The sequence below is a fragment of the Mytilus edulis genome, chromosome 8 (assembly GCF_963676685.1).
Source record: "Mytilus edulis chromosome 8, xbMytEdul2.2, whole genome shotgun sequence".
In the NCBI taxonomy this organism is placed as follows: domain Eukaryota; kingdom Metazoa; phylum Mollusca; class Bivalvia; order Mytilida; family Mytilidae; genus Mytilus; species Mytilus edulis.
In genome coordinates, this window is record NC_092351.1 from 17,912,258 (window position 1) to 17,930,780 (window position 18,523).

The 18,523-nt window shown below is 37.3% G+C and overlaps 4 protein-coding genes across 6 annotated transcripts in view; 2 read left to right on the forward strand and 2 right to left on the reverse strand.

Moving 5' to 3' along the window:
- The window catches only part of LOC139484982 (FHF complex subunit HOOK-interacting protein 1B-like), a 626,211-nt gene that overhangs the window by 118,958 nt on the left and 488,730 nt on the right, over positions 1–18,523 (forward strand). The gene's annotated exons all lie outside the window — the stretch shown is intronic.
- On the reverse strand, positions 2,158–5,082 carry LOC139483975 (uncharacterized). The gene has a single exon (XM_071267692.1). The coding sequence runs from the start codon at positions 5,080–5,082 to the stop codon at positions 2,158–2,160; it is 2,925 nt and encodes a 974-aa protein (XP_071123793.1).
- Positions 6,019–9,428, reverse strand: LOC139483976 (uncharacterized abhydrolase domain-containing protein DDB_G0269086-like). The gene is made up of 2 exons (XM_071267694.1): positions 9,230–9,428; positions 6,019–9,011 (listed from the first exon to the last, which is right to left on the reverse strand). The coding sequence occupies exon 2, from the start codon at positions 8,722–8,724 to the stop codon at positions 6,019–6,021; it is 2,706 nt and encodes a 901-aa protein (XP_071123795.1). The 5' UTR covers positions 8,725–9,011; positions 9,230–9,428.
- Positions 14,553–16,430, forward strand: LOC139483977 (uncharacterized). The gene has a single exon (XM_071267695.1). The coding sequence runs from the start codon at positions 14,553–14,555 to the stop codon at positions 16,428–16,430; it is 1,878 nt and encodes a 625-aa protein (XP_071123796.1).

Consider the following 18,523-nt stretch of genomic DNA (forward strand, 5'->3'; position numbering starts at 1 on the left):
GCTTCAAAAGTTGAAGAAGGTTTCTTCGGCTTGGAAGGAGAGGCAAAAGGGATATGTGCTTCATCCCTCATCAAGGTATACACCTTATCCCCAAGATCCTTCAAGGAAGGAGGATCCTCAGTCTCCTTGGTGGGAGGTTGTTGAGCTGACTTAGAAGAAGGCTCAGGGGCCGTCTTCGATACCTTGGGAGAAGAAGAACTTTCAACATCCTCATCAGTGAGGAAAGCCCTTTCATGACTCCCAGGGGAAACAGAAAGCTCGTCATCCTCCCTCTCATCACATTCTACAGACTTAGCTGGAGAAGGTTGATGAGAAGAAACTATATTCTCCAGTAGAGTCATACGACTGGATAGAGTGCTAAATTCAGCCTTGAAAGACTCACCAAAGTCCAAAAGTAACTTCTGTAAACCATCCAAAGGTGATGCATGATCAGAAACCTGAGTACCATGAGAAGAACTAGAAGCTTGAGAGTCAGGTACGGTGGTAGAAGGAGCTACTGCAGAAGTCAAAGATACTGCTACGGGTAGAGCAGGAGCTAAAGGTGGTGCAGTAGCTACCCCAGAAGGGGGACCATAGAAATTGTCCCTATAAGGCCAAAAACCAGGTTGGTTTGGCATAAACCCACCATAAGGGTAAGACTGTGGCCAAGGTGGCTGAGACCATGAGGGTAAAGGTTGTGTGCCCGTGTTGGGAAGCATATACCCACAATAGGATAATGGGGGTCTAGAACCTGGCAAGTTCAAGCCCATAGCTGTACCTGGGACAGAACTAATAGTACCCGCTGAATTAACAGGCCTAGATAAAGTATGAGTCACCGAAGTTGACGTAGGTACCCCCCCCCCCCCCCCCCCAAAAAATGCATGGCCGAACCTTGTGAAAGGGTCGGATAGGTAGCATTACCAGACACCGTTGTCGAAACTCCGGTCAATGTACTGGTAGTTTGGGGGGACTTAAAGGTAGTGACCCATCTAAGAGATAGTCCGAACCAGGAATACTTACATACGGACTATTCAAATTAAAGTCCATAATAAATTTTACTTTAGTAAAAAAAACACAAATAATTTGTTTAGAAATTTAAACAAACAAGGGAATATATTTCCAATAAAATACACAATATATATGAAAAGCAATTAAGCTATTCAAAACAAACTAAACACTTCTCTGTTGAATCTGTAAAACTTGATGTGCACGTGTGACCGATGTCGCAGATGGAAATTGAATGGAAGAATATGGGCAAACAGGGGTATATGTCCGGACCAGTGAGAGTACGTTATTTTTAGTAGGGATTTTCCATCTGACCTATGACGCAATTGGGGTTACACTCAGAATTTATGATGGTAACGTATTTATAGCTATAAAATCTAAGTGTATTAACATCGTGACATCATACTCTTTCTAATCCTTTCTGTTTATCCTCTCCAAATAACAACATTTATACCTGTGTACGCTTGAACTCACACCTGCGGCTAAATAGCTACAAGGTAAACGAATTGACCTCAAGCCGAGAAAAATACAGTGACCTTTACAAAATAATATACACACTCTGCTCACACATTAGTTGCATTGAAATGATTATCAAAACAATAACGATAAATAGAACTGAAATATTTTCAGTTATTTATCAGTAAAAATGTTCAATAAATATTTTAGGAATAAAATCTCAACAATAATTAATTAAATTTATTCAAAAACATTTACTAGAGATAATTTTATAGGAGTTTAATTCAATCAATACAAAACGGTATATGCATATTCATTTTCGTTCATTATTATATTGTGGTTAATAACTACGACCATTCGTCAGCTGTGCGCTTTTAATTACGTATATTGTCGATAAGCTATAAGAGTTAAACAGATTTTATTTTTTCCCAGAATTCAATAAATCGGGCTAATTTTACGTCACGACCCACTCGAGAATTCAACCAAAAAAGTTAGAGATACTTGATTTTCTCCGTTATTAGAAGGAATATAAATTTAAAACTTTGCAAATGTGTTTTTTATGTTAAGATGAACATAATTAGATGATAAGTAAAAAATCGCGGAATTTCCCTTTAACGATTACTCGCACTTCTGCTTTTCGGACATGTTCGTCTGAACTTTTAAATGAGTTCACTATAATTCCAACGGGCCATTGGGTACGGCAAATGTTTTTGTCCTTTAGAAGAATGACGTCTCCTTCGATGAGATCACGGCGATCTTCGGTCCATTTTCGTCGTTGTTGTAGTAACGGCAGGTATTCCTTCCTCCAACGGGACCAGAAAACACTGGCAAGAGCCTGTACTCGTCTCCATTCGGCAAGACATAGATCTCGTTTATCGAATTCTCCAAGATGATCTGAGGTGAATATGTAGTCGGTTTCTGTGTCAATAACATAGCCGGAGTTAATATCAACGGATTCTCTGGATCTGTTGATACCGGTACCAGAGGTCTAGAGTTCACTATTGCTGAAACTTCTGCCATTAGTGTGTTGAGCACGTCATGTGTTAGGCTTCTTCCGGCTGCGTTAAGAAGCATAGAATCAAGAATTCTCCTGGTGATACCAATCATTCTTTCCCAGGCTCCACCCATGTGGGACGAATGCGGCGGATTGAAGATCCAAGTTGTACCAGAATTGTACAGAAAGTTCTTGAAGGGTCCATCTTCAACGTTGATTGAGTCAATCTTTAAATCGTCGATTGCGCCGATAAAGTTCGTTCCACGGTCAGATCGGAAAATCTTAACTTGGCCTCTTATAGCGGCGAATCTCCTGACAGCGTTTATGAAGGCTGAAGAACTCATTTCCTCGATTAATTCGATGTGAATAGCTCTTGTCACTAAGCATGTGAATAAAATTGCCCAACGTTTTGAGTTGGCGTATCCACCACGTGTTTTACGTGAAACAATTGTCCAGGGTCCAAAGGTGTCTATTCCAACGTTAGTAAACGGAGGTGAAGGTTCAAGACGGTCCTCTGGCAAATCAGACATGATTTGATACTCGGTTTTTCCTCTGAGTTTGCGGCATGTCACACATTTGTGAATAATAGATGATATCAAGCGTTTTGCTCCTACGATCCAATATCCTGCGGATCGAATCGCTCCATCTGTGAAATGGCGACCTTGATGTTTTATCTTGTTGTGGTAGTGTCGAACTAATAATGTCGCTATATGATGGCGTCCAGGGACGATCAATGGTTTCTTTTCAAGGAGGTCTAAGTCAGATTTGGCAATACGGCCTCCTACTCGTAATAGTCCTAGTTCGTCCAAAAACGGATTGAGGTAAGCTATCGGGCTCCGCTTATTAATTTGTGTCTGACGTTTTATACAATCTATTTCATCTCCATAAATTTCATGTTGTGCAGATATTAAGATGAAATTTTCGGCGTTCGAAAAACTATCCAGAGTAGTCACTGATGATGCCTGTTTTGACCCGTGTAAACGGGAAAAACGTTCCAAGAAGGCTATCGCTCGCACAAGTCCTGTCCAGTTGGAGAATCGATTAAATCTATCAGTTCCTATACCTTTATGCCCAGGTGTGGAAAATGTTTTTGCAACGTTAACAGTAGCACGGATTTCTCCATCTTCTTCTGGATCTATAAGTTGGTATATGTCCTCAGAATTCTTCTGTTCTGAGGAAAGAAGTTGTTTTGGTCCCAATAACCATTCACTGCTGTGAATTTCATGGGCTGGTACGGACCTTGTTCCCGAGTCTGCGGGATTACGGTTAGTTGGTACATAATTCCATTGACTTGGAGAGCTAAATTTCCTTATTTTCTCTACTCGATTGGCGACATAGATAAAGAACCTTCTTGTCTCGTTACTGATGTAGCCTAGGACTACTTTACTGTCTGTGTAGAATTTTACGGTGTCTATATGTAAATCTAAATTATCCATGATGGTCTGTGTTATCTCGACTGCTAATACTGCAGCAGATAGTTCAAGGCGTGGAATAGGATGACCACTTGTTGGTGCAACTTTAGCTTTCCCAAGAATGAAACCTGTGTTTAGTTCGCCACTACTGTCGGTGGTGCGTAGATATGCAACAGCTGCTATGGCTTTTTCTGATGCATCAGAGAATACATGTAACTCCTTTGTGGCGGTTTTGCTGAGATACGGCACGTAAGTACGTGGAATGCGCAATGTTTCGATAGCAATTAGAGTGTCTCTCCAAGATTTCCACTCATCTGCTGTCTCATCAGAGAGAGGTTGGTCCCAATCGACGGTTTCTGATACTATTTTCCGTAATAGGAGTTTCCCTTGTATAATCACCGGAGCCAAAAATCCTAGAGGATCGTAGAGACTGTTTATCGTTGATAAAATTCCTCTCCGAGTGATCGGTTTGTTTTCTGATGATAATTGAAATAAGAAGTTATCAGTGTTTACGTCCCAGCTGAGACCAAGACTACGTTGTAGGGGTTTGCTGTCGCATTCTAAGTCTAGATCTTTAAGATTTGAAGCCAAATCACTGACATGAAATGCAGACATAACTTCCGCACAATTAGAGGCAAACTTGTGAAGGCGTAAGTTTCCATATTTTGCTAATGCTTGCTGTGTGTCCTTCATGAGCTTAACAGCTTCCTCTTTAGTAGGACATGACGTTAGACCGTCGTCGACATAGAAGTCTCTTGTAACAAAGCTAGTCACGTGACTGCCAAACTCTTGTTCTGATGCTTGCGCTGCTTTTCTGAGTCCAAGCGTAGCAACGGCGGGTGACGGACTATTTCCGAAAACATGAACTCTCATGCGGTATTCGACAAGGTTCTTCTGTAGGTCATTGTCTTTATGCCATAAAAATCTCAGATAATTTCGGTGGTCTTTTCTGACAACAAAGCAGTGAAACATATGTTGAACGTCTGCAGTAACTGCGACCATTTCTTTCCTGAAACGCAGCAATACTCCCAAGAGATCATTGGTCAAGTCTGGACCTGTAAGCAGGACGCTGTTAAGTGAAACTCCGTTACATTTGGCGGAAGAATCAAACACACCTCTTATCTGATCGGGTTTCTTCGGATGATAAACACCAAACAATGGCAAATACCAGCACTCCTCATGTTCGTGCAATGGTGGAGCGAGCTCTGCATGATTATTATCTAAGATTTTACTCATAAATGTAAGAAAATGTTCCCGCTTCACTGGATTTCTATTCAGACTGGCGTCTAACATGCATGTTAGCACGGTGAAGAGCCTGTGGTCTGTTGCTTGGCAATGGCTGTCTTGGCACTCGGAACGGTAACGGTGCTACCCAACTTCCTTCCGAGTCTCTCACAAATTCGTTGTCCATCTGCTTCATGAACATTTTGTCCTCATATGACTGTCCAGGCTTATCATCGTCCTTTGTTTTTTCAAAGAGTGGCGATTGTAAATCTTTCGTTACAGGGTCTGTATAATTTTCCCGGATGTCAAACTTGCTTGTGCATGGTTGAAAGGTTGAAGGTTGTCCTGTAGGTAAAATGTTGGTTATTTTAACATTTAATTCAAAGGGTACGTGCTGCTTGTTAATGCAGGTTTCTCCTATCACTACCCAACCAAGTTTCAATTGTTGTGCATATGGAGTTCTTGGTGGTCCTATGCGCTGGTCAAGGACGTGGTGTGCCTCTATAAGGTCTCTGCCAATTAGGAGAAGAATTTGGCAATTTTCGTCTAATGGTGGAATGCTTCCTCTGAGTTCTTTTAGATGAGGGTGATGCATTGTGACTTCCGGAGTAGGAATTTCGTCCCTATTATTTGGAATATGATCACATTCAATCAGTACAGGAAGGTCAAACTTGTCATTACAGTTGATTGATTCCATGATGAAACCTCTTCCTCTTTTCCCGGAGGTGACTACTTTGCCGGAGCATGTTGATAATAAAATTAACGGTACCAATTTTCTTGCACCAGATGCGCATTTCGACAATACATGTCTCTTCAGTGATGCTCGTGACCAAAATATTTGAAATCCAAAGCTTATATAAAAGATGAAGAGCTTTAATCCAAAAGGTCCAAAAAGTATAGCCAAATTCGTGAAAGGAATCAGAGCTTTGCATGAGGGAGATACATTCCTTAATTTATAATAATTTCTAATATTTTGTAACAGCAAGTATAGTTCTCCGGTTTATCTTTGACGTCGAAAAGATTAAAGAATTCGGGCGATGCTAGTGACCGGTTGCTTTGGTCATCAATGATGGCGTACATGCGAATAACTTTGTCCTGGTTATCTTTGTGATAAACATTCACAGGCAGTATTTTAGCACAAGATTTCCCGCTATATGTATCTTTGCAGATCTCAGTACAGGTAGAGTTAACGGAGGTTGCCTTAGTTTCAGTCGATTCTATAGGCTCCCCGCCGTAGGCTTGCTTAGGCGAGCTAGACTGAGAACTTGCAGGTTGCTGTGGTCTAGTGATGTGAAGTGCGGTAGTGTGTTGTTTACTTCCACATTCTTTACAACTTATGCGTGCGTTGCATTCCCGGCTTCTGTGTTTGGTAGAATCACAACACTTGTAACAGACATTATTTTCTTTCAAAAGACCTTTGCGTTCCTCTATTGATTTGGCTCGGAACGCTCGACATTCATTTAAGGAATGCTTTGTATTGTGCAGAATACAAAGACCTTGTCTGCTGGCGTCTCCGGATTGTTGCTCAACCGCTGTTTTATGAGTACCAACTTTAGTCTTGGGGTAAGACGTGAACCTTGGCGCAGCACCTTTTGTATTTGGTGTGACTTTTGACCCAAAGATTAATCCAGGATCGTTTTTAATTCTACTGATTTCACTGATGAATGCAGATAACTCTGTAAAAGGAGGAAAGGCAACGCCGTGATTAGATTTGTATCTAGACGCCCTTGTAATCCACTTTTCCTGAAGTCCATATGGTAGTTTTTCAATGACAGGGTTTATTCCGGTCGGTGAATCAAAATAAGCTAGCAGACATCCCAGCTTGGGATTTTCCTTGTGGTATTCTATTTCTGATAGAATGTCAGACAGTTCATAAAGACGTGCGTTGTCCTTATTCGTCAAGGTTGGGAATTTGTCAAGTTTACTCCTGAGAGAGGCTTCCAACATTTCTGGAGCACCATACCGCTCGTCAAGCCTCTTCCATAATCTTTGTATACCTATTGTAGGATTATTGGCGTTCGACGCTCTTATGCTTATGGCATGTTTAGCAGACTCGGGACCGAGCCACTTGATCAATAAATCAATCTGTTCCGAGTCAGATACTTGTAACTCGTCTGTCACGTTTTTAAAGCTTGCTTTCCATGTATGGAAGGATTCTGCCCGATCGTTAAAGCTTGTTAATCGGGAGAAAAGCAGGTCCTTGCGCAAGAGAAATCTAGTAATCTCCGATGTTGGGTTGATTTGTTGCTGGTGTGCAACAGGGATCTCTTCTATTACGCCTTGTTTTTGGTGTGAAACAGGGATCTCTTCTATAACGTCTTGTTTTGTGCGTAAGACAGGGATCGCTTCTTTAAGACCCTGTTTTTGGTGTTCAGCAGGGATCTCATCTGAAAGGCCTAGTTTTTGTATGCCGGTTACTAATCCCAGATCTGGGATAGAGGTAACTTCCGGTGACTTAGTATCGGAAGGCAAGACAGCAGATGTCTGTGACAGTAAGTTCAGTGCCACGGATGGCACGAACGCTGGTGCTTCGTGACTCAGCTCGATCTTAACAGGAATTTGTTTTTTCTTTTGAGGTCCTGTTACTTCCTTTACAACAGTTGATACAGGAAGTTTATTGACGAAATCTTGCACACGCTGGAGCGGGTCTTCCTTTTCATCAGGAAGATCGCTAAATGCTTGGCTGCCGTCGTATTCTAGGACACGAGCCTCGGCTTCTGCGGCTTCAGCTTCTCTTTGTGCTTCCAGAATGTTCATAGCAGCTTTAATTTCGGCCTTTACCCGTGTTGCACGTGCAGCCTCCTGTTCCATTAAAGTTTTCCTGCGTATGGCCTCGCGTTTCATTTCAGCTCTCTGGTGTGCAGCCTCAGCATTTCTACGTATAGCCTCTTGCTCCGCCTCGGCTTTTCTGCTTGTGGCTTCTTGATCTGCTCTGATGGCTTCTTGTTCTGCTCTGATGGCTTCTTGTTCTGCCTCGGCCTTTATTTCATTTTGCTTGAAAAGAGTATGTTCTTCTATCATTGCCTCCTGCTTTAGGAGCAAGGCCTGTTTTTCAGCAAAGGCTATCTGAGTTCTGGCAGCCTCTGCTTTAGCACGCTTCTTCCGTGCAAGACTTGAAATGTCAGAGACGTGGGAGCTCCCACTGTGTGAGGATTTCTTGCCTCTAGATGTCTTTGTTTTTGTAGATTTAGCCTTTGTAAGAGCGAGGCGATGCTCGTGTAGTTTTTCCATAACTAGCTCCACTTTGGACAGACGTAAATCCAAAGAGAGTTTACATGCATCAATTTCTTTTTGACTCTCCAATGTTCGGGTCCTTTTCAGAAAGTCTAGGTATTCATCTGTGAGCCTACGATAATTATTACAGGCTTTAACAAGTTTGTCCTGGAATGTTAGGAGTTGCTGGAGATCGTTAGGAGGCGTTGTTACTTCCAATAACTGGGATTCAATGTCTGCCCAGAGAGCCTCTAGTTCCTGACAGAACTTGTCACGTTTTTCAGTGAAAGCTCCTTGTCCTTTTTCCGTGAGGTCACGTACTCGCCTAGCCTCGGGAGTTTCATCTGACTGTGATGTATTAGACGGATTTTCTAATAGTTCAAGGACATCTCCTTCTTGAGGCTGAATCTCTTCTTGTTGTTCCACATGACCGGGATCCATATTGACTCAACTTTGTTAGGTTGCTGTCGAGTTCACACAAGAGTTTACACTGTCAGTGTAAAGGTATGTACGTATGTACGTTGCTACGTTGTCGTTCCTTGTCTGGATATGTAAAGACAGGTTGTCGTCAATTTACTATGCTGAGCCTGACTCAGCTAGTATAACCATGGGACTGTATCGCAATCTCGGCAAATTACAAAGAATAACAACTTGTGGGTGAAGATTGTAGATTATAATTCCACCAGAAATGATACAGCAGTTTTACAGAGCGTGTATTGTTTGGTAAACTGAAAGAAATAAAAATACAATATTTTACAATATGCACGAAAGAAATATATGAATGTTCAAAGCAACGTGAATATCAAGTCAAAAACGAAAGTAGAATTTGCAGTTCAATTCATAGAAATAACAATTACAGTTCGTATTTGTTGAATAAACGTGGAATTCAAGTTAACGGAATTAACGGTATATATATTTAACAGTTTATAATTGATTTGAAACGTACTTGACGGTGATTTGTCACAATATCCACAGGTGCAGTTTTGTCGTGGCATCCATTTGTAATAGACAGGCGAGGAAGAGATAGTAAGCAGTAGTGAAAATACGGACAAGTCTAGATTATTTCCGGAAAATACGGATGTCTAAAAATTCAATCCAAGAGACTATACAGTTAATATAATTGCGAATGTGATCCAGAATACTTACATACTGTTGGCATACGTGGACTAGTCTATTTACAAAACTTTTACCCCAATTTATTCAAAATATATGTTTTTTTCTTATGTTTAATGTATACATGTATATATTTTAAATTGCGCTATAGTTCCGTAACTTTCTACCCAGTCGTATAGACGAATCATCGACAAGTGCGTACATTTTTTTAAATCAATATTTCTGGTATGTTCCCATCTGTCCTTCACTATTCACATCGAGTATATATTACATTTTCCCAAAGTCAACCTTGGAAAAAATATTTAAATAGATTGTAATTTCATCAAATCTTATTTTTTGGGTATTATTTATATTTTTATTTTACACCAGAAATGTTATTTATAAACAAGCGTATGAGTTTAGTTATGACAAGTAGACATTTGCGGAAACTAGGTCTATACCTAGGATTATTGTTAGACTTACGATTACAGTTGACGAAAAACAAGGGGTCCTCTCAAAATAAAAATAAAAAATAAACCCAAATGAGATACATAGTAAAATGAAATTATATTCTTTTATCATGTAAATAAGTCTTCACATGCAGAAACTTATTGTTACAACAAATGTGAACCGCCACAAAGTCCCCATAACTTTATGTGTTTTTTTTATTCTCCGATGGCGTGGTCAACCTCTACTCTATAGTGTGTAATATGTCCATTTAATTTTCTACACTTCCTTTGCATATTCTGGGATTTGTCTTAGGTAATTAGGTGTCAATAATGGATATCTGTTCGGATATATTTTGTCGCCTAGCAAAAACATCTCAGTCGGAAAAGATCATTCTTTTCCTATATTCCTCATCAACAAATATTGCTGATGCCAAAGAAATCTGCACTCAACATAACATATCCTATCTTCGTTCAATATTACAACTTGAGTGTGAATGCAGTGACAATGTCTTAGTGTGAATGCAGTGACAATGTCTGAGTGTGAATGCAGTGACAATGTCTGAGTGTGAATGCAGTGACAATGTCTGAGTGTGCATGCAGTGACAATGTCTGTGTCCTGAGAAATACTGCTCCTGTGGTTCCATTATCGGCCACAAAATTTCAGTAGATAGCCACCTGCAAGCGGAAGTTTTGGCCCATAAATAATTATATTTGTTTAGCCACCTGCAAGCGGAAGTTTTGGCCCATAAATAATTATATTTGTTTCTTGAAATAGGTATACATGTATGTGTTTCATCTTTGGTAATCGAAACACTAACGTCAGATATTCCAGAAGACGGGTGCGATTGTAACCATAACATAAAAGACGAATTCTGTTTCCCGGGGAAAGCTTATGTTCCCGACCGGTTCTCTGTAAGAAGAGACCATTGACATCGGCTACAATTTGAAGTAACGTTTCATGAGTTTCAACTGTGAAAGGAATATCGGTTGCTTGCAAAACAAGTGACCAACACATCTCTCCCATTCCAAAAGTGTACATCATTGCCTATAATATTTCCCTGATTGTAAAAGATTGGTTTGTCGGTGGTCAAGCTAGGACTATAAGGGTTAGAATCAGACGACGAATAAAATGTGTACAATAACATGTAATGAGTCTGCATCAGGGCAGGTAAAGCTGCCATGATGGTTAATCTGTGTTCTTCACAACGGGGGAAATAAAATAAATGCAAGAAATACACTTATGATTTAATCATTTTTTTCTGTATTAATAATTCCACTCGCTTTACTAAAGCGGGCGGTTTATTGTAATTGGGAGTTGTTCATCTTTTATACAAGTACACTTTTGTATCCACAACTGCTCCCTAAACGACTTAAATAGTGTAACTGTATGATATTTTTAACAATAAAGTTTAAATCTTGCCAAATAATATAAATGGTATTTTTCTACTGTTTGACGTTAACGATACATACATGTAGTAAATATCGCGTTGGCGATTTTTTTTTAAATATCCGTTTATAATTTATTCTTAATGAAATATGAAAATATCTCGTTATAAATGATGTGTCATGTGTTTGATTAAGATCCGGATCCACTTAATATTCGTGTGCATTAAAATATCTATATGAAGTAATATAATTTTATTTGATAACATATAACTACTTTATTTCTAAAGAAATATAAAAATAAAAATCCTCGTTTAAAAAAAATGTTTATTGGGTTCTCATATACCGTGTACTTTAAAAGACAATTTGATTGCTTTGACTTGCAATAAATCTAAAATTGGGTTCTCAGACATCCGTGTACTTTAAAAGCAAATTGAGTGATTTGACTTGCAATAAATCTAAAATTGGGTTCACAGATATCCGTGTACTTCAAAAGACAACTTGAGAGCTTTAAGAATATTTAAACGAAATTCTTGGGGGTCTATAATACTTTGAAATGCTTGATTTAATTAAAAATGTAATGCATACATGTCACATGATATGTTTAATGCAACTTAAGTTACTTTTATTGTTTTTTAAAGGGGAAACGATGAAAAAAAGCATTTAGAACCCACATGTCGACGAAATTGACTCCACCATGGACATAAGAAAAACGACGACAATACAAATAAAACTCCACAAAGAAACATAGTGTTCAATTCTACATAACGATAAAAAAAATCAACTGATTTTGACGGATCATGGTATATGTTTTCCAATTATAATGGTAACGTTTAAATAATTGAGACCTCTGACAAATACGGATAATTTGACAAACCACAATATGAATTGAAACAAGTTGACGCTTACGATAGTCGAAAATTACCATTTGGCGCCTGACGGTAAAAGGCATTTGAACCAAACTTGAAAGATGTCTAGGATCACTTATTACAACAGGGGCCCGTATATGTAAAGACGAATATATATCTGGTTGATATTTTCATTACATTGAATAAAATTTGTTGTTTTATATTTCTAATTGATCTCGTTAGGCCGTCATAATACAGTTTATAGTAACAACTCATTAAAAAAAGTACTTCTAACTGGTTCGAGTTGTCTTCAAACTGGTCCGAGCTGTCTTTAAAAGTGGTCCGAGTTGTCTTTAAAAGTGGTCCGAGTTGTCTTTAAATTGGCACGAGATTCCACCTCAAGCTGAAAAGAATCCATTTTTTACCGATATTTCGTTGAAATCCCGTTGTTCAACTATAGAAAAACGTCATAGGAGTTAGTCTTTGTTTTAAACCGACGGTTTATATTTACACTTTGAAACGACGCAAGCTTTAAATGCTACCTGTAAGTGTAATTGTAATCCTAATCGTAGGTGTATAACTGTTTCCGCAAATGTCTAGTAAGACAGAGTTGTATATTACATCTGATAGTTCAAAAGTTATCGGCCGTGTACACTGAATATTACCGGCAGAAGTGAAACGATGCATGAACTTGCAAGTCCGACAGGAAATCGCTTGAATACCTGGAAGTGTCACCTCACACCCCTTACAATACCTTTGGAAGTAATACCTTAAGCCATGCTGGTGATCAGATGAGGGAAGATCAGAATTTATTTGAAAAAAGTTTATTACTTTAAAGAATTATGTTTTCGAAAACAATTTTCACGGAACACTTATTCATGATTTCAACTTTGACTCTTTACTTAATTCCAATATTAACAGTTTAAAAACAACAGACCATGGTAATTTAAAAAAAATGCAAAAATTTTCCGTATAAAGTTAGTTAGTCGAATAAAACAACAGTACGATTGACAAGATATCGACACGCAATTACGACTACATCCTTATTCTTTCAAAAAGAGATTCCCAGGCAACCTCAGAATATAAAGTTTCAGGTTTTGTAAATATTAGTAGACCTGTTACTATTCTTGCGGCCTCTAATTTGCAAATTTTCTAATTTCCAAGGATCCGTGTTGTTCTTTGACCTATTCAATTTTTAAATAAAATATGTTTAAACTAAACGCAGCCTTGGCTATAAAAAGCCTCAAATGTTGAAGGCTATTCTTTGACCTATTAAATTTTTAATAGTCTTCAAATTTCAACAAAATTCCGCGTAAGGGTCCACAACTTGGAAATGGAGATAGGTTTTTATAAAAAAAAAAATCAAAGAGAACACAGAGTGTGTAAAGTTTTAAAATTTTTGATGGATACGAACATTTTTCTCCATTGCCAAATCAACTGTAATATTAGCACTCATACCACTAATTATATTTATATCTATTTTCAGCATAGAATATCTCAGTTTGTTATTGTCGACATTTCTATTACATTTTCTTGATAAAACTTTTTAATACATGTACATGTATAAACATTTTAACAAGCTCACCATATTCTAATTTAAGAGTTGGCGCCCATCAAAGCCATGCACACGAAAATATTTATAGGAAGAGAAATAAAACAAAAGCAAAATGATTTGTCCTTTTAATCTCTGAAATTATCAGCAATAATGATTTTTTTTTTTAAGTTTTAGTTACGAATGATATTCTGGGTGTGTCTAAACACTGCTAAGGAGTCCTTAGTGCACTAAGGACTGATAACATGCCACTAAGAACTAGATGGAGAGCTGTTACATGCAATTTCTTTTCATATTACGGTAGAAATTGATATTTAATGCATAAATTAGTATTAATTTAATTAATGTTATTCAACACCGAAATACATGTATTTTAAAAGTTGATATAAACAACCATACCACACCCACGCCATCGTATATATACGGCTTTAAGGATATCGATGACATGTTTATTTAAAAAAAAACTCAAGTCAATGTCAAGACTAGTGAAAAAGGAGATATGAGGGATTATTATTTTTTTAATTTATGTTAAAGGTGCATTAGTTACGATTTAGACACAGAATCAAATTTGGCTGATTTTTTTTTCAAACATTTTTCAAACACAAATTTAAAGTAAAATAACTTCAGAAAAAAACCATTGTCAACAAGCATGTTGTACATTCAAGGACTTGCATGACACCGACAGTGGCATCAATAGAGTTGCTATCAGTGAGCTGTTGACTGTAGGTGAATTTAAAGAGGTCGAAAATACCAGCTAAAATTTCCACATATTTGTCTTTTAATAAAAGAATATGATATTTTGCAAGATCTAGATTGATTTTTAATATTATCTGTATATTTTTGTATTTTCAGTTCATTACATCCACATACAAATTCTGTATACTACCTTGAACTTTCCAGTTCATCGCTGCGTTATAACATCGTAAAAGTTGGAAGACACTACAAATGGAGAGCTTTGTGGGATATATACACATTCGTTATGCTAATTTAAAACGTTACTTTGACACAGAATGTTCGGTAAAAAAATTGTTACTTATTTTCCTGTCTTCGTGTGTTTTGTGGTATTATATTGGTGCTAGAGGAAGAAAGGATTTACGGGAACCATGCCAATTCCAAAAGGTTCCATTTTCTTCGTCAGTGATGGAAACTTTGAAACTAGAAAAAGAAGTTAAATGTAACGTATGGAATTCATTTGTATATTTTGATAATACTGGACACTTGCATCTAAATCATAGTGCTATATTTGCTGCAGGATTTAACCAAAGTCAAATAACTTGTGAATATGCTATAGTTTTAATGGACGGATTTCACGGAAGTAAACTTGTGGATAAAACAATTTTAACAAAACCTACCTACGTTCCGAACGATTTTGTGTATGTCGTTTGCAAGACATTAAACAGAAAAACTGTTTATGCGAATTTTCATTACAACGTTAATACAGAAATTAACAAAAGAGAACTATTGCCCGACACACAAGACCAGTTAAACATTGTATTACTTGGTATTGACTCTACTTCTAGATTTTTAGCTGAAAAACAACTACCAAAAACACTGGACTTTTTTGAAAATACTCTTGAAGCTTACCCTCTGAAAGGCTACACTAGAATTGGCGACAATACGCTGCCAAATATTATAGCTGCATTAACGGGAAAGACTCTTGTAGAGTCTGTTTTGTCTACATCCGGTTATCCTTCTCTGTATAAGGAGATACTAAAGCGGAAGTACATCGACTGCTTCTCGGAAGATTGGGCACCATTCCTGCCACCTCATCTCGTGAAATACCCAAACTATACACATTACCTCCGCAGCATAGTGGTGGCCAGTAAACAGTCTGAATTTAAAATGTTTCAGCAAACATTTAACAACAACACATTCGAAATGCAAGACGAAAAACTTTGTTTCGGAAACAATTTTAAACACAATATTGTACTTGATTATGGAAAGCAATGCATTGAAAAATACAAAAACAAACGGAAGTATGTGTTTATGTGGGTTACTGAGCTTGCGCATCATCATCCCGAATACTTATCATTGGGAGATAAAGACGCACATAGTTTACTTAAATGGATGCATACTTCGGGAAAGCTTACGAATACAGCTTTCGTTTTATTCAGTGACCACGGGTCACGCTATGGAACCTTAACTGAGCATGAAATTGGAAGAATGACGAAAAATCTTCCTCTTCTATCTTTATACTTGCCACCTCATTTAAAATCTAGATATCCTCATATTCACCGAAATCTTAAGTATAATGCCGCTCAACTTACAACGCCATTTGATTTACATGAAACACTTCTAGATATTTTTACACAAAATTTTAAAGAGCAGATAGACTTCACTGACAATTGTGTTCTCCCTAGAGGAATAAGTTTGTTCCGTAAAATACCAAGTAGAAGAAGTTGCTACGATGCATCGATTGTTGAAAATTACTGTCCGTGTTATTCGTACCAGCCAATTAATGTAGAGGATAAAGTTGTTCAGAAATCAGCGATATTCATTGTTTCAAAAATAAACGAAATGTTATCAAAGAGCCCTTTCTCGTGTAAAACGTTAGGGTTAATCAAGGTAGTTTCTGCAAAAATTCAGCGTATTCCTCAAAACTCCAATACGAATCAAAGATCATCAGTTCGTTATGTTGTTGTTTTTAAGACATTTCCTGGATACGGTATGTTTGAAGCAAGTGTTGAATACAGCCATTCCAACGAGGCTAAGTTAATAGGGAATATAGACAGAATTAACTCTTACGGGAATCAATCGAGGTGTGTATCAGAACAACTAGATATTGCTTATACAAGTTTACGACAATATTGTTATTGTGCTTAAAGAAATACTCTTACTGAATTAGTTGTTATATTATTATATTTAATTTATTATAAAATATTTGTTTTCTTCATATTCATACTTATCATTTGAACAATAGAATAATTTTGTTATAAGATATATAATTCAATATGAAAAAGAAGATGAACAAAAGCCCATACATAGACGAACACAGACGGGGACCTGGTGTCTTCTACTTTTGTGTGAAAATTTCGCCTCGGTTGATTAAAGAGGGAATCACTGAGTCATGACTGTAGCGGGCTTCCTCTTATGGCAGTCAGTGTCCCTTTATAAAAAGTTCTTGATTAACAAATGAAACATACCGCATATATATATAGCAGATATAAAAGGCCCCGAAATCAAATTATAGTAAATACAACTAAGAACTCGAGCTTTGAGTAGTTCGATTGATTGAATATAATAGATATTCGATTGCCAATGAGACAACTCTCCACAAGAGGCATTCAGAAAATCAACTATATGTCATCGTACAGCCTTTAACAATGATCAAAACCTACACCGAAGAGAAAGAAAAAAAAACAGGTCTCGTTAACGTTATTTAACTTTTGTACATTTGATGTTCAGACCGAAAATAAATTAACAAGTATGGTCTACAAGGTGGGTGGACCTCGTTAAAGGTTTGCAATTTAGCCATTAGCAATGAGGGTGTGTTTGCCTTACCATCTGCTACCTGAGGAACCCCGGGAGAGTTGTTAGAGAGGTTCCGTAACTCACAGAGACTGTTGCTTTATTATCATCATTGGACGTAAAGTCTCCATACCGTCTGGACGAAAGTACTTTAAGGACGTGCTTCTTTAGCATGTATTTTACTGCCAAATGTGGAAAATCTATAGATGACCATATTTCTATACCCTTGTCAACCTTCGAAGTTTGGACAGAACAAAATATTGACATTTGAATGTTACATAGATTGGTCAATATTTAGTTAACTTTGTTAAACCGGGGTCATTACAAACTTGAATTCATGTCATGGTCAATTATTATATTGAAGCAAAAAGTAGTACATTTGTACTTTTAGCATTTTGTTTAAACTTCATTATTTAAATGAGAGCGAATGACACCTATTATCAAACATAAACAAGTTAATACACACACAGTATCTATGAAAAGAGATTTAACCAAATATGTAAATAATAAGTTTGTGAGCAAACACTTCGCTTGAAAATATTCTACAATAATGTATAAATCTATTACATGTTTGTCTGATATAAAACATTAGGCAAACAATCGTTATGTCTCAATAAAGATTTAAGGTCGTTTGTACCCGAAACATATATGAAGGGCGACCTGACCATCTGAAGTTTAAAAAAAACACTTTTTCGTTTGAATTGTTTTACATTTGTCATTTCGGGGCCCTTTATAGCTGACTAATGCGGTATGGGCTTTGCTCATTGTTGACGGCCGTACGGTGACCCATAGTTGTTAAATTATGTGTCATTTGGTCTCTTGGTAATCATATCGCATCTTCTTTTTGATATTAATGTTTTAATTTGGTAGACAAACCAAATTTTCAAACAAACGAAAAAGAAGTTGCAAAATTCATTCCATTTATTCGACTCAAAATCTCCTATTTGATTTACCGTATTATTTACATAGACTAGTAACACGTCTATTCAAGTTACACAAAGTCATAAAGAAGCAATTTACAATCCATGGACTCGTTATAATGTTTAGCTAGCTATAAAACCAGGTTCAATCGTCCAATTTCTACATTAGAAAATGCCTGTACCAAGTCAGGAATATGACAGTTGTTATCCATTCGTTTGATGTGTTTGAGCTTTTGATTTTGCCATCTGATATGGGACTTTCCATTTTGAATTGAGTTAAGTTTTTTTGTGATTTTACTTTTTTCTGTTAATAATACAACATTTCGTGTATATTTTGGAATATATACCATCATCTAATTTAAAACCGAAATGATCTCCGAAGAATTCACATGACCTGATAAGAATATTAATAATTTTATAAACAGACTAGCACGTGCAATCGTAAAAAGACGATTTGTTTAGGGCTCTCTGCTTCACAGGGATTACAACAATATGCAAATCATCGTTATACCTTTACTTGGATGATTG